This window comes from Pseudonaja textilis, chromosome Z (assembly GCF_049901715.1).
Source record: "Pseudonaja textilis isolate UNSWEBS1 chromosome Z, rPseTex1.2, whole genome shotgun sequence".
In the NCBI taxonomy this organism is placed as follows: domain Eukaryota; kingdom Metazoa; phylum Chordata; class Lepidosauria; order Squamata; family Elapidae; genus Pseudonaja; species Pseudonaja textilis.
In genome coordinates this window covers 107,958,276-107,975,058 of record NC_142008.1, presented here as the reverse complement: position 1 = coordinate 107,975,058, position 16,783 = coordinate 107,958,276, and the positions used below count along the sequence as shown (strand labels likewise).

At 37.8% G+C, this 16,783-nt stretch overlaps 2 protein-coding genes across 2 annotated transcripts in view; both read right to left on the bottom strand.

Moving 5' to 3' along the window:
• The window catches only part of LOC113450993 (vomeronasal type-2 receptor 26-like), an 84,798-nt gene extending 70,582 nt beyond the window's left edge, over positions 1–14,216 (bottom strand). Inside the window, exon 1 of the mRNA XM_087918384.1 lies at positions 13,682–14,216. Coding sequence (XP_087774510.1) covers positions 13,682–14,152 — 471 coding nt within the window. The 5' untranslated portion in view covers positions 14,153–14,216. The remainder of the gene's footprint in view (positions 1–13,681) is intronic.
• Positions 6,052–6,953, bottom strand: LOC113451001 (vomeronasal type-2 receptor 26-like). The gene has a single exon (XM_026722350.2). The coding sequence runs from the start codon at positions 6,949–6,951 to the stop codon at positions 6,052–6,054; it is 900 nt and encodes a 299-aa protein (XP_026578135.2). The 5' UTR covers positions 6,952–6,953.
• Positions 14,217–16,783: the final 2,567 nt, after the last annotated feature.

Sequence of the window (16,783 nt, the reverse complement as noted above, 5' to 3'; positions counted from 1 at the left end):
TTGGCTTTTTTGACACCTGCAGCACACTGCTGGCTCATATTGAAATGATTGTGCACTAAGATTCCAAGATCCCTCTCACAGTTACTACTACTGAGGAAGGTACCACATAAGGTACCTGTGCATTTTGTTTTCCTTGCCTAAATGTAGAACCTTATTTTTTTCACCACTGAATTTCACTTTGTTAGCTAAAGCCTTCTGTATCTTAAGCCTATATTCTGAAGTGTTGGCTATTCCTGCTAGCTTGGTGTGGTCTGCAAATTTGATGAGTTCCCCATCTTTTCCTTTGTCCAAGTCATTGATGAAGATGTTGAAGAGTACTGGGCCTAAAACAGGGCCTTGAGGTACTCCACTGCATACCCTCCATGTAGATGCAGTTCCATTGAGGACTACATGTTGAGTGCAGTTGGTCAGGCAGTTATGAATCCATCTGGTGGTGATGCTGTTTAACCCACATTTTTCTATTTTATCAAGTAGTAGGTTATGGTCGACTTTATTAGATACCTTACTGAAGTCCAGGTAAATTATATTGACAGCATTCCTCTGGGCCAAAGATGGTATTCAGCCAGTTCTGATCAGTTTTGGAGAACTGGTAGCAGAAATTTTGAGTAGTTTGGAGAACTGGCAAATACCACCTCTGACTGGAGATGTTACATTATCCTTCCCCTGCCATGCCCACCAAGCCATACCCACAGAACCGGTAGTAAAACAAATTGAATCCCACCACTGTTCTGGGCCACTAATTTTGTCACTTTATCAAAGAATGCAATAAGATCAGTCTCGCATGATCTATTTTTTCCCCCCAGTGAAATTCACAACAGTCTACTCTTCACTATATTTTACTGTTTCCCATTCTATTCTCTGCTTATCATTCCTTATATGCAGGAAAGCAATATAATTTGGATGCAAGCTGATTAGTTTCTCTATCTTCTCTTCCATGGTTCTCTGATTTCTAGAGAAGTTTCTGGAAGTGAGCTTAGAAACAGAACAATAAGTATTTCTGTTTATATACATATATCTCAACTTTTAGATGCCTTTTCAACTCTTGCATTTTATTCATGTCATTTAATAGCCCCCTGAAAAGATATATTTTTGAAAGCCTGATTCTTTTCTTATACAATGTAGAAGAGATACAAATATGCTTGTTATTTTCTTTTCTATTTGGTTCAAAATGCTTATCTAAGTAGCTTGCATTTGAACATGTCTTCGGAGTGGTTTTCAGTACATGTCCTGCAGAGTGGTTTTATTTCTCACTTAACTTTAATAAACTATGGAGGTGAGTAGACAGAGTCATTGGTATGTGACAGAGTCATGTTGGCTGCTAATTATTTAATAAATAGGCCATGGAGTTCATCTAATAATGATACTCCATATGCAATTTTATATGGGATAAAGTAATCTCTGGCACATTTAAGGGTGTTTGGAAGCAATGCATTGCTGCATATTCCAAAAGCAATCAGAAGAAAAAGTCAACCAAAGGCTAGAAAGCTCAGGTTTATGGGCTATGAGCCTGGCTCAAAGAACCATTGCTTTAGAAATGGGAGCAAAAGAATAGTGATTTTCAGGTTTGCTAGCTTTGCAGAGCAAAATTGGGACAGAATTGATGCCAATTTTTGGAATGATCCACTTAGTGACAGTGACCTGCTTAGTGATGGTAACTCTCTTAATGATGGTGTCAATGTTCAGGAAGGAGAAGCTAAAAAAGAACAAGAAAAAGAGTCAGGAGAAAATGATAACTCAGATATGAAGCAAGAGAAGGTTGTAACACAGCAGCAGTCAATGCCACACAGGTCAAAGCAATGGAACAAGGAGATTCCATCTGGCAGGTATTCTGTTAGTGAAGTAAAGGTGTATCATGTGTGGTATGAGCCAAGAAACTATAAGGAAGTATTGGAATTACATAAAATTGAACAAATGAAGTGGAAAGAAGCTATGGACAATGAAATCCATGAGTGAACATAAAGTGTTCACATCTATGACTTTGCCACAGGGTTTCAAAGCCGTAGGATGTAAATGGGTATACAAAAAGAAAGTATTTCCTAACAATGAGGTCCAATATAAGGGAAGATTGGTGACACAAGGTTTTTCACAGAAGAAAAATATGCACTGTGATAAGGTATTTGCACCTATGGTAAAGAGTGAAAGCATAAGATTAGCACTGCATTGGCAGAGGCCACGTGATCATAAAATTTGGCATTTTGATATAACCACATCATTCCTCAATGCAGAATTAGAGGAAGAAATACACATGGTTCAAGTACCAGGGATGAAAGTGAAAAGCCTAACTGTATATAAATTGAACAAGGCCATTTATGGGATGAAGCAGTCAATCAGGAATTAGAATATATGTTTAGATACTGCATTGAAGGATCTTGGATTCAAGAGTTGCAAGGCTGATAGTTGCATATACTCTGGAAAGTTACAAAGTGGGGATTGCCAACTATTAGTATTTGTGGATGATCTTTGCTTCATTGCAAAGGATGTATCACAGGTAAATGAATTTGCTAATAAGTCGGAGAAGAAATTTTGAATTAAAGAATTTGGGAGAATAAAAATTATCTTGCTGTAGAGATACAAAAGACTGAGACAAGTGGTTATATTCTCAGTCAAGAAAGAAAAACTGAACAGTTGTTGGAGTGATATAAAATGAAAGATTGTAATACTCCTCTAACACCTATGAGTACAGATTTTCATAACAGTTTGGGTGAGGATGAAAGTGAAGACTGTGATCAAGAGATGTATCAGTCAACAATAGGGAGCCTGTTATATCTGCCACAGTGGTCAGACCAGACACAGCTTGTTCAGTAAACATTTTGAGTCACTTTAACGGCTACACCAATGCAATTGCATTGGATGGGTATAAAAAGGATTCTCGGGTATTTAAAGGGAACTGTGAATTTGGGTCTTCAAATACAGGTCTCTGAAGAATTAAAATTGAAATGCTGTGGCAATAGTGATTATGCAAATGATGTAAAAAACAGAAAGCCCAATTCTGAGAAAAAATCCCACCGCTGCTGTGTTCGAGGTGAAGCCCTGCAGGATCACCCCATTGACTTGCACGTTCTGGTGCAAGGGGCTCAATGGGGTGATCCTGCGAGGCTTCACCCCAAACATAGCATTGGGAAAGGAGACCAAAGCCAGAGTGGCTTTGCTCTCCTTTTCAAACATCCCGCTATGGCTGCATTCGGGGCAAGGTCCTACAGGTCCACCCCATTGAGCCCCTTGCACTGAAGGCACCTGCCCAAGCAAGTCCGAATGGAGCAGTGCACAAAGTCAATGGGGTGAGCCTGAGAAAGGGAAAGAGAGAGAGAGAGAAAGAGAGAAGGAAGAAGAGAAAGAGAAAAGGGAAAGAGTAAAGGAGACAAAGAAAGGAGGGATGGAAGGAAGGGACAGAAAGAAAAATAAATAAAGGAGGAGGGAGGGGGGAGGAGAAAGATAATAAGATATATATTCTAGTCCAATCAACTGCTCCAGCAGGGTTAGAAGGGAGTGGGTGTGTTTGTGTGTGTTCTCCTTGTAATTTACCAATACATTTTGGGTTTGCCTTCTTCAGAATTGGCACTGTAATACTTTGGGGAAAAGTAATCTTTTCTGGTCCAATGGATCCTGTTTAAAGCCTCAACAAAATGTGAGAGCTTCCTGATAGTCTTGGCCATGTTTCATCCACAAAACCTTTAATTAATAGAAGCCAAAGATGTTTCAATGTACTGGCAAAGATGTTTCAATGTGGAAAAGGGCCTCTAAACTAGGCCTCATTTCAATCTGATGCATCAGGTCTCTCTCTCTCTCCCTCCCCCCTCCCCCTCCATCCCTCTATCCCTCCTCTTTCTTTGTCCCTTTTTCTTTCTTTCCCTTTTCTCTTTCTTTTCTCTCTCTTTCTCTCTCCCATGCTCACCCCATTGATTTGGTGCACCAGTCTGCTTGGACTTGCTTGGGCAGATCCCTCCAGTGCAGTGGGCTCAATGGGGTGGACCTGCGGGGCTGGCACCTAGAACGCAGCAGTGCCGGCAAGTTTGAAAAGTAGAGCAAAGCCAGAGATTGGTAATTTTTGCTGCAAAGAATCACAAAAGCTTCTGGGTTGTGCACAAGAAGGAACACACATGTCAATGCAATTCAGCAACATAAAATAAAGAAATACAAATAAAACAAATCAACAAGAATCAACAAAGCATCTCTGATTAGATTTTATTCACTACTAGAATCTAATCAGAGATGTTTTGCCAATTCTAGTCCAATGACCTGCTCCAGCAGGGTTGGAAGGGAGTGTGTGTATATGTGTGTGCATGGCTGTCAAAACTCCAAAAAACAGGTCAAGTAGTTCTGGGGAGGCAAGTCATAAAATAGAACACTTGCTAAGCAATCGGCCATTGTATTTGGTTTGCCAGTCACCAAACCATGCCTACCCAGTCACATGACCAGCAAGCCATGCCACCAGTCACATGACCAGCAAGCCACACCCACCCAGTCATGTGACCAGCAAACCATGCCCACCTAGTCACATTACCAGCAAACCACGCCCTCAAATTAGGCCATGCTCACAGAAATTTGAATCCCACCCCTGGGTGGGGGGCATTGAGGATGAGTTTGTAGCACCAAGGGGTGGTGGACTGAAAAAGTTTGGGAACCACTGCTCTATCTGAACTTTGTAGAGAAGTAATTTGGTATGTACAGCTGTTACTGGATTTAAACATAAAGGTAAATGAAGCTGTAACAGTGTTTGAAGATAATGCTGCCTGCATTAAAATTGCAACAGGTGACAGAATAAAAAAATAGAAGCAAGCATGTAAATATTAAATATTGTAATGTAAGAGAAGTCATCAAATGTAAATTAATTAGCTTGCTTCACTGTTCTTCAGAGGACAATCTGGCAGATATAATGACCAAGCCATTGGGTGGAGTGCACCATGGGAAGAATATTAAGTTATTTGGTGTTGTGTTTATTTCAATCATAAAGGGAGGAGTGTCAGTGTATAAAGAATTCATGAACTCGAATAGCCATAGCAACAAGTCAGTCAATGTGCACTATTTGATGACTGAAACACAGGATTTGTTGTGTGAGCCATGTGAGATGGTTTGGAGCCTGGGTTAGGAATCTGTTTGATCTCCCACTTGCTGCAGAATTTCTATCCCAATTGATATCAGAGTAGCTAAAACCTCCCCTTAATACTTTGGTAGGATTCCGACATACATTTGTTAATTGGTTAGCCAAGAGTTCATCTATTCTTCTGCTTGATTGGGTGGCCTGTAGTATAAACCTATAGCAATTTCATTTTTTCTCCCTTTTGTACTGATCCATATCAATTCTAGGAAATTTTCATCCTTGGTTTTGTATATTTCTTGTAGAGGTGTAGTGATCTTTTATATACAATGCAACTCCACTTCCTCTTTTGTTAGGTCTGTGCCTGTCCCACCTTGCCTTCCAAACACTACTAGCCAAGCTGTGTCTCCTCCCTCTTGCCATCCAAATGCTGCTGGCAAAGCCACTCCTTTCACCTCCTTGCCATTCAAATACTATTGGCGAAAATGACACCACGGTCCCCCCATTCTGCTACAGCTTTCTAGCACTGCTGCTACTGATGCCCTCTATGTTCTTGCCATTGGGCATGCACCAAAAGCTCACCAGAAACCAGAAGCACCAAAAGTGCATTTAATCATCTCACATTGTTGTGATGCACTGGCTACAACTAGGGAGTCTCAGAGAAGCAACATAGTAGTAGTGGTGGTGGTGTATCACTGGTGAAGGATCAGCCATGGACAAAGGCCTGTGGTCGATCAGTTGGTCTAGAAACACCGGGTGAAATGCACAGGGTCATGTGGCCATAATGCATTGCCCCATTCTGGATTGCTTGAAAACTGGACCACCACCAGATTCTGTGGTTATTATTCTTAGTCTTTGTCCAATGGATTTTAAACTTAACAAGTGGCCATCATTATCTCTACAATGATAAAGTACTATGCATATATATCATATTCACACAGAAGTTTACTAACATTCAAGTTTCCATTGGAAGCTAAAAGAGAAAAATATGGAAATAGACTTTTTAGTTTGCATTATTAATATTTTCTCTTTATTAGCTGTTCCCTATTGTTTAGTTCTGGCCTAATAATGATTATATAGCATTTGGGGAAATAAATGCAGGCCAGCAATCCAGCACTAGAGGCCAAAATGGAAAAAACCTCCACAGCCACCATATATTTGCCTTTGGTGCTCAGGTAGGATGGAACAAAAGAGAGCCACACACTGCAGAAGATCAGCATGCTGAATGTAAGATATTTGGCCTCATTGAAACTACTAGGGAGATTTCTGGAGAAAAAAGCTACTGTGAAACTAGCAGCCGCCAGAAAGCCCATGTATCCCAGGACACAATAGAACATGACAGATGAGCCTTCACTGCACTGTAATACTATTTCCTCTATTTCTGACTGAGTGTCCAGGTCAGGAAAAGGAGGAAATGTGAACAGCCACACCATACAGATACCTATTTGAATCAAGGAACCAGAAAGAACAATGGAGATGGCCAGTCTTCTTCCTACCCAGTTCTGCATCCTTGATCCTGGCTTGGTGGCCATGAATGCCAGAACCACAGTGATGGTTTTTGCCAACACAGAAGACACCGCCATTGAGAAGATGATGCCAAAACTAATTTGTCGTAGAAAGCATATTATATTACCTGGTATAATAAGGAACTGCAGTGAGCAAAGAAAGCAGAGGAGGAGGGAGATGAGTAGAAGGTAGGAGAGATTTCTGTTATTGGCCTTAACTATGGGAGTATGGTGATACTTCAAAAATGTTTTGAGCACCATAATTGTGCAGAGAGAAAAGAAAAGTACCAAAACAACCATGCTTATTCCCATTGGTTCTTCAAAAGACAAGAAAGTTATTTTCTTAAGAATACATGAAGTTTGGTTCTTATTTGGATATTGATCTTCTGGGCATTTCAAACAGTCATCCATGTCTAGAATTAAAATATATAAATTTACATGTGTTGTATACTTATACTGTACTTCGTATCATTTACATGGTTTTTTCTGAAAGTAGTACTCACTCTGACTTCCTAGACTTTCTACCCTTATATTTGGTATCTAAGGGAGCACAAGAGAACATGAGATTTCTCTGCTAAGGGAAGGAATATTACTTGCTCATGAATTCATTACATTATTTCTCTGGTTTTATTTCTACATTGATTTTCAGTAAGGTTTTCTAAAAGGGGATTATTCAAAATAATATTGATAAAAATAAATGTTTTAGGATTATCTTTGTATCAGACGATTTAAATTTAATATTCTTCATTTTTTATATGTCTGAAGGAAAAGTAGGAAAGATGTTTCCTATTCTCTTTTTTAAGCAAAAATCCTGATGTTTTCTGAACGAAGTGGAACAGATTTTGTGCAAGGTAGGATCAGACATTGTTAAAGCCAAATATAGAATATAATCCCGAACTAAGAGAAATTGAATGCTTTATAGATAATCCTTATTTAGCAATTGCCTCAAACCGCAATGATCCATAATTATGATGATGACAAAAAGCAACTTTGTGATGAAGGCCCCTATTTATAACCTTTACCTCATTTTTCTCTCAGTCATGTGTTTACATGCCATTACAGCATTTGGTATGTATTAACCTGTACCTGATCATTTTTTTCCCTTTCCTCCATTGGAAAGTAGAGCAATTGTCTGAATTAGTTTATTGGAAAAACCTCATTCTTGCATAGTTTGCTGCCAGACACTATCAGGGCTCTAACCAATTTAATGTTAAATGCTATTGATTTCTTTGTGACTTATTGCTCACAGTCGTCAGTGCACTAGTCAAACAGCTAGCACCAGTGTCCTCTTCTCAAAGTGTATTCTCAATTGTGTATCTGAAATTTTCTTTCAATCACTTATCTCTAATGAATATAAATACAAACAGCAATATTCTTCTTGTTAATAATCCAAGCTCTAGAATGAGTATTCCAAGCAGTGGGGGAATGCAGGAAAGGCACTAAAGGTAGTTTTTGTTTAATGACTACCTTATTGAACAATTATTTGCAGTTATGATGGTAATGAAAAAAGTACCTTTATGATCAGTTATCACAGAGCTTTAAAAAACTGCAGAGAAAAGGAAAGATGAAATAACTTCATAAAGTACTGTTGTGATTTTGCTTAGCATCTGCTTCACTTAATGACTGGCCACTAAAAAAAAATGACCTGTTTTGTATATAATATAATTCAGCTCCTTTCTTCATGGATTTTCTTGAATTGGCCTGCAGAACCATTGATTAACAACGTCTCTTACCTTTCTGATTTGCCATTTTCTCTTTGGGACATCGAAGACAATCATAGCAGCAAAATGGCTTTGCCTCTTGTTTTTTTTTAAAATAACCAGGGAGGCAACTCTCGGTACACATGGAAGTAGGTAGCATCTGGCCAATGAATGAAAGAAGAAAAATATTAACCTTCAATCATGTATTTGTGGGAGTGATATGATTGACCATGACTGTACAAATAAAGAAAACTAGTGTAATGATTTGGTTTTTTTCAGAAAGATGATAGATGATAGATGATAGATGATAGATGATAGATGATAGATGATAGATGATAGATGATAGATGATAGATGATAGATGATAGATGATAGATGATAGATGATATATATATGTGGATCTTTGGTTATTCGGGTTTTCTCCTGCATAAGATTGGAAGTATCTAGGCAACGTTTCAATGAAGTCTCACTCATCATCTTCAGGCTTGTGTCTTTAGCTCTGTGCTTCTCAGAGTAATGTGAGCTTGCAGCTGCTTCTTCCTTTTAACTGCTAGTAGGGGTATGACCCCCAACCAATGAGAACACATCCCCACCCAATCAGAACACAGCCAAGCCCCCACCCAATCGTCACACCCCACTAGCAGTTAAAGGAAGAAGCAGCTGCAAGCTCACATTACTCTGAGAAGCACAGAGCCGAAGACACAAGCCTGAAGATGATGAATGAGACTTCATCGAAAGTTGCCTAGATACTTCAATCTTACGCAGAGAAAACCAATAACCAAAGATCCAATACAAATACCCATGAGGAACCTCAGAAAATGTATGTATGTATATATGTATGTATGTATGTATGTATGCTATGTATGTATGTATGTATGGTATTCAGCTTTGTTCGGGTATTTTCCCACGTCATTATAGTTGTGCTTTTAAAGTTGTAGCAGCGTTTGGCGGAGAATCTCATCTGCCATTATCAGGCTTCTGTATTCTGTATATCAATACAGAATCCTGATGATGGCAGATGAGATTCTGCTGAAACGTTGCCACAACTTTAAAAGCACAACTATAATGATGTGAGGAAAAATCTTCGAACAAAACTGAATGCCATAGATAGATAGATAGATAGATGAATAGATAGATAGATAGATAGATAGATAGAGGGGGAGGGAGGGAGGGAGGCAGAGAGAGGGGGGGGGGCAGGGAGAGAGAGATATATTATACTACGGTCTTGCAGTTTAACCATTCTATTGAACTAGCCTTCAACTTTTACAGTAATATTGGTGCAAATACTTTACACATCATCCCTTTCTTTTTAAGCTTGACAGCAACATACACTTGGAAACACAATACTAATTTAAGTAATTGATTAGATATTCCTGATTTTCAGAAAGTTTGAATTCTTACTTTACTGACATTTCTTTCCATTATTTGATATTATTTGTGACATAATGATATCGAGCTACCCTTTAAATATTATTCCAATAATTCAAACAAATCAATTGGGTTCAAAACTTACTTCATTGAAAGTACTGGGCCAGCTGATGGCTTCTTCATGAATGGTGAACATTTGGTCTTCAGCAGCCCAGGGATCAAGTTTCCCAACTTTCACTCGATGAAAAGACTGATTGGGGAATATGACCCAGTTTTCCATATCCAGTTGTGCAATCAGTTCTCTATTTTCATCAAAGGAAATTTTATCTCCAACACTGTTGTTAAATGAGACTTTTTTTTAAAAAAAATGAAGCTAAGTATGAAAAAAGAAAGAAAGAAAGCATGCTTAATATGGAAAACTATGTGATACCATATAAATCTTTTTTGTTGAAGCATTTAAATATGTCACAGATTTTCCCTACTCTAAGGTGCTAGCATTCTTCTCAAGGATGATTGTGGTGGTCCTTTCACTTATATTCCACTAACTTTCAAAAATTAACAATAATCCAGCCCCTAAAACCATACAATATGTTCTATGTAAAGATATAATTTATTGAGGAAATATGTTGTTTAACAAATAAATATAACTGAGCTTGCCTTACATTGCCTTAAATCTGATACCTGTACATTAGCATAGCCCACCCCCAAGACTGTGTGCTTCTCCACTTCTCTTCTCCCTATATGCCAATGACTGCATCTCAAACAATACATCTGTTAAAATACTGAAGTTTGCAGATGACACAACAGTGATTGGTCTCATTCGAGACAACAATGAATATGCATAAAGACAGGAGGTTGTACAACTTGCCTTGTGGTGTGACCATAACAATCTGGAACTGAACACACTCAAAACTGTAGAAATGGTGGTAGACTTTAGGAGAAACCCTCCCATACTACCACCTCTTACAATACTAGAGAACACAGTATCAACAATAGAGACCTTCAAATTTCTAGGTTCTATCATATCTCAAGACCTAAAATGAACACCTAACATTAAAAACATCATCAAAAAGCACAACAAAGAATGTTCTTTCTGCACCAATTCAGAAAGCTCAAACTGCCCAAGGAACTGCTGATATTGTTCTACAGAGGAATTATTGAATCTGTTATCTGCACCTCTATAACTGTCTGGTTTGGTTCTGCAACCCAACAAGACAGACACAGACTTCAGAGAGAAATTAGGACTGCAAAAAAACCAATTACTACCAACCTGTTTTCCGTTGAGGGCCTGTATACTTCACGAGTCAAATAGAGGGCTGTGAAAATATTTACAGACCTCTCACATCCTGGACATAAACTGTTTCAACTGATGTGTCATTGTTGAGATGATTATGGCTTACAGCTCATGAAAACCCCAAATCCACAATCTCAGAAAATTAGAATATTGTGAAAAAGTTCAATATTCTAGGCTCAAAGTGTCCCACTCTAATCAGCTAATTAAGCCCTAACACCTGCAAAGGGTTCATGAGCCTTTAAATGGTCTCTCAGTCAGGTTCAGTAGGAATCACAATCATGGGAAAGACTGCTGACCTGACAGTTGTGCAGAAAACTATCATTGACACCCTTCATAAGGAGGGAAAGCCTCAAAAGGTAATTGCAAAAGAAGTTGGATGTTCCCAAAGTGCTGTATCAAAGCACATTAATAGAAAGTTATGTGGAAGGGGAACGTGTGGAAGAAAAAGGTGCACAAACAGCAGGGATGACCGCAGCCTGGAGAGGATTGTCAGGAAAAGGCCATTCAAAAGTGTTGGGGACTTTCATAACGAATGGACTGAGGCTGGAGTCAGTGCTTCAAGAGCCATCACACAAACGGATCCTGGACCTGGGCTTCAAATGTCATATTCCCCTTGTCAAACCACTCCTGAACAACAAACAACGTCAGAAGCTTCTTACCTGGGCTAAAGAAAAACAAAACTGGTCTGTTGCTCAGTGGTCCAAAGTCCTCTTTTGCATCTCATTTGGAAACCAAGGACTCAGAGTCTGGAGGAAGAATGGAGAGGTATACACTGCAAGATACTTGAAGTCAAGTGTGAAGTTTCCACAGTCTGTGTTGATTTGGGGAGCCATGTCATCTGCTGGTGTTGATCCACTGTGCTTCATTAAGTCCAGGGTCAATGTAGCCATCTACCAGGAGATTTTGGAGCACTTCATGCTTCCTTCCACCGATGAGCTTTATGGGGATGCTGACTTCATTTTTCAGCAGGACTTGGCACCTGCCCACACTGCCAAAAGCACCAAACCCTGGTTCAATGACCATGGGATTACTGTGCTTGATTGGCCAGCAAACTCACCTGACCTGAACCCCATAGAGAATCTATGGGGCATTGCCAAGAGAAAGATGAGAGACATGAGACTGAACAATACAGAAGAGCTGAAGGCTGCTATTGAAGCATTCTGGTCTTCCATAATACCTCAGCAGTGCCACAGGCTGATAGCTTCCATGCTACACAGCATTGAGGCAGTAATTGTTGCAAAAGGGGCCCAAACCAAGTACTGAGTACATATGCATGCTTATACTTTTCAGAAGTCCAATATTGTTCTATGTACAATCCTTATTTTATTGATTGCATGTAATATTCTAATTTTCTGAGATTGTGGATTTGGGGTTTTCATGAGCTGTAAGCCATAATCATCTCAATTATGACAAATCACAGCTTGAATTATCTTGCTTTGCATGTAATGAGTCTATTTCATATATTAGGTTAACCTTTTAAGTTGCATCACTGAAATAAATGAACTTTTGCACGATATTCTAATTTTTCAAGTTTCACCTGTATAAGAAAATTTAGTACAAATTATCTACAGAAAGAAATAGGACCTCACTTTTCAAAATATAATAATTATCTTTCTTTAATCCTAAACAGTCTGTCATTGATGCATTTGTCTCATTGATAAAGAAATCCGTATAATTGAATACATCCATTTTTATTGCTGCTATAAAATGCCATGATAAGGAATGGAAGATAAAGTGCGTTATAAGCATATTTCTTCTAAATTGAAAATGTGCTTATATTCAGATTGAACTTTTATGGGATATATGTATGATTAGAAGGAGGAGTGAAGGAGAGCAAAAATAGACTAAGAGGAGTTTAAATCAAATTGAGAGCACATCAGAGAACATATATTCTGAAAAATCCTGCTGATGTGTTATTAGCAAGTTGCTGTTCTTTTGTTATGACAGATTGAAAAGTAGAAAAATTACTAATCACTGCACTCTCTGTGTGTCTCTTTCACACACACACACACACAATTTTCTGATCGTCTTTCTTTGTCTTCATGTACATGGTAATTATGCACTCATTTCATGTCTTCTTTTTAAAAAGTTGAAAGCATGGTCCTTTGTTCCTACAGTTGGGAAGGGATCCAAATATGCTTGGATTGGCCTAATTATATAAATGAACAAAGTTTGAATCCTTTACCTCAAAGCAGATAATTCCTGCTGCTCTGTCATTTGTAGTGAGGATTCATGGTGATTGGATCCCACTCTGCATTTATGGATTTTTCTTTGTCTAGAAAGGTAGTGCTTTGTGGTCACAGAAGTATTTTCAGCTTGAAAGACCAAATAGAAATTTCTACTTCTTCAACCCTTCTACACAGATTAAAATTTATGCATTGTGTTCATTATTTTGACCTATACACCTAATAACTGAAATGCATAACTTAAACTTAATTTAAGAAAGCAGCTGTTGTCACCTTGAAAGGAATAAAGCTTGTTAAATGAAATAATTCCTGTATTTATGAGTCTATGTGTCTGATGTGGAGAGCGGGGAGAGAATGTAAAGCATATGTCCTAACTATCTAAGGAAAATAACTTGAAAGTAAGTGATCCAGGAAGCATTAAAAATAATAGAGATTATACAAAATGTGAGAAAGGGATAAAAAATGAACCTGCAAATTGTTAATAATTTTTCATCTAATTCTGACTGCACTTTATGATCTGAAGGCTGTGAGATGCTGGGGAGTCAGTTCAATTCATATCCCATTTCCAATAAAATTAATCATTCACCAAATTACCTGCCATGGCTGGAGATCCTGGAGATTCAGTTTTCTGCCATTCAGTTTTTGCCTATGCTGTTGGCCAAACATCATGGCATGTAAAGCCTGTGCCACAGCATACACCGCATTGTATATACTGTAACTATGACTGGTCATCCTCATTTCAAAAAAGGTCCCAGGAAGCCTCTCCAGTTTCTCCCTCCCTGTACACACACCCTCTGTTTCTTTATTCTCAGATAGATTTGGAAACACACAGGCAAATGCTTGCTCCCACACATTTTTGATGAAACCATCTTCTTTTGAGCTAAAATGGTTTCTTGTCTGGAGAAAGTGTTGGAATCCTGTAATTTCACTTGAGTAAGTTGCAAAGGTCAGAGCACCATGTAGGTCTTGGATATCCCAACTTTTCTGATAAAAGAATGATGCAAGACCCATTTGGGAAGCCATGATCAACACTTTACCTTTTGGCTTTATAGAAACTATTTCCATTTCAGGTAGACGTAACAACCACCTTAAATTTAAAAGATTATTATCTTTGATTATAATAACTTTGGCTTTGCTGTTAACAAGAAGGTGAAACATTTCAACCAGCCATTTCAGATTATCAAAAAAATTGTTGATATAAACTGGTTTGAATTTTTCTAAGAAGGCAATACAGATGCCATGTATAGGAAACATTGAGAAGATTAGGTGCTCAAACATTCTTCCTCCAAGTCCTTTTGTAAATATCCCAACCCAAGTCCACCTGAAGTGCAACAGTAGTCGAATAATGCCGCTGTAGTAAAGTTCTTCACCTGGAACCATGGGGTAATAGAAGTGACTTTCATATTGTAAGGAACCAGTTGGGAACTATGGAAATAAATGAGTTTTATAGGTATATAGAGAAAAACAGCAAGGAGAAATACATGATCTGAAAAAAAAATGTGTGTCATTTTTAATTAATATTTTCAAAATATGGAAATATTGTCAGCACATGTTTTCACATAGTTTCTTTTTTAATATATATATGTATATATTATTTTATTCATAACAAAGTTAAAATACAAAATACAAAACTCCCCCCAAAAAATATCCAGAGACAGAAAAGAAAAAAATAACAATTAAAATATTTTTTAAAAGGTGTATTAAAAAAAGACCATATTATCCCCCAGCTGAATGCTTATTAATACATTAGTACACCATTAACTTACATCCTTTGTGAAATAGGTCTTTCCCAAAATTTTAAACTGCTAAATCTAGTTCCAAATTATTGACCTATCTTCTATATGTTATCTTAGTGACAAAGTAGTTAATGGGAAAAATAATAATATTAAAACAAAGGAAAATTAAAGTTTTAAAACTCACTGTTAACAAATTATTATTGTACTCTTATCTATCTGAAGTCATTCCAAAAGTTATAAATAGTTTGTCCTGAATCAACTACCAAGCTTTGTTTTTATATTGCTATCTCTTATTATTAGAAAATCTGTTTATATGAAGCACCCATGAGCAAACAAAGGGTATAATTCCCATGCTCTTTATTACTCAACTATATTATTATATTAGGAAAAAAGAAATTCTATTCAGAACAAAAGAGCATAGAACATATACCGTAGATCCAAACTTGTAGACACTGTCATCTACTGGCTAAATACTACTGTAGTTGTTGCATAAAAATAGATTCCAACAATGAATTTCAACATCCCCACTCAACAACTTAATCCTTATATTAGTCCCATTTCAGATCTCAGTTCTACAAATCTGTTTCTTACACGTGGTTTTGTCAAAGTATCTGCAATCATGTTATTAGTTTCACAATATGTAAGCACAATGACATTTTGTTCAATCAGATCATACAATGCAGCCTGACATCAATATGCTTTTTGCTTGGATTGATCTTCTCATTGGTAGAAACTTTGATACATTCTTGATTGTCCTCATATAAGACAGTGTGTTGGGACATTAACTCTCCAAGATTTTCAAATAATTGATGTAACCACAAAACATCTTGACTGGCATAAGCAGCAGCAATGTATTCTGCCTCTGTGCAAGACAAAGCTACTGAGGTCTGATTCTTGCTGAATCAAGATATAGGACTGCCTCCTAATTTGAACAAGTAACCACTTGTAAATTTATGAGTACTTGGATCACCTGCCCAATCAGAGTCCACATATCCCACAAGATTCAAATCACCAACTACAAATAGCTTCAGACTCAAGTACTTTGTTTGTTTGAGATATCTCATGACTCTCTTGATTGATGTCCAGTCTCTTTGATGTGGTTCACTCATGTGTCTACAAAGAAGTAAAATGGCTGCTATGATGTCTGTGACATGTAGTGGTTGCAATATATAGTTATGCCCCCAATGTCAAGGTTCCAAATAATGAACCCAACTAATTCAGCACTCCGAGACTTTCAGCTTTCTCAAAGGATTGGTTTATTGAATATAGTACATCACCACATTTGAAAGGAAAACCAGCTCTGACTATTTCCTATGCTTTCAGTATAATAGACATCTCCCTCCTTCTTTGTCACAGGTAACATTGTGTGATTAGGTGTTCTGGCACCTCCTTAATAACCTCTTCCAGTCTCTGGCCAGCACCTGTTGAGATGACCACGACTTCCACTAGATAGTAAGGTCTGGTCTGACATTCCAGAGCTCCCCACCAAAATGTGTCAAGCTGAGAAATGGAAAAGAAGACTATGACAGGCCCAATCCATTTTGAAGTTGACACATTGCTTGTCAGTTCTTTTCATTAGTAGAAAGAAGATCCTCATCACCTTCTGTTTTTAGATATGTTGTATCCATGGGAGTACTTCTTTGGCTTCAGTCATGCCAATCTATTGAAGCCCTGCCTCAATTTTAGATTTCTGATTTAATAAGAAGCTGCCACCTTCTTTATGCTGTAAGTTAATTCCTAGTTAATATGTCACATCTCCAAGATCTTTAGTCTTAAAATGCTGATTAAGCATAGCAGTCAACTTTCCAATTTCCTCATCCATTTTGTGAGCAACAATCAAGTCATCCACATAGAATAAAATACACATATATTCAGAATCTACACATTTTGAGTGTAGACAAAAGTCAGCTCTGCTTCATATGAATCCTTCATCTAGCAAGACTTTGTTTATTTTTAAATT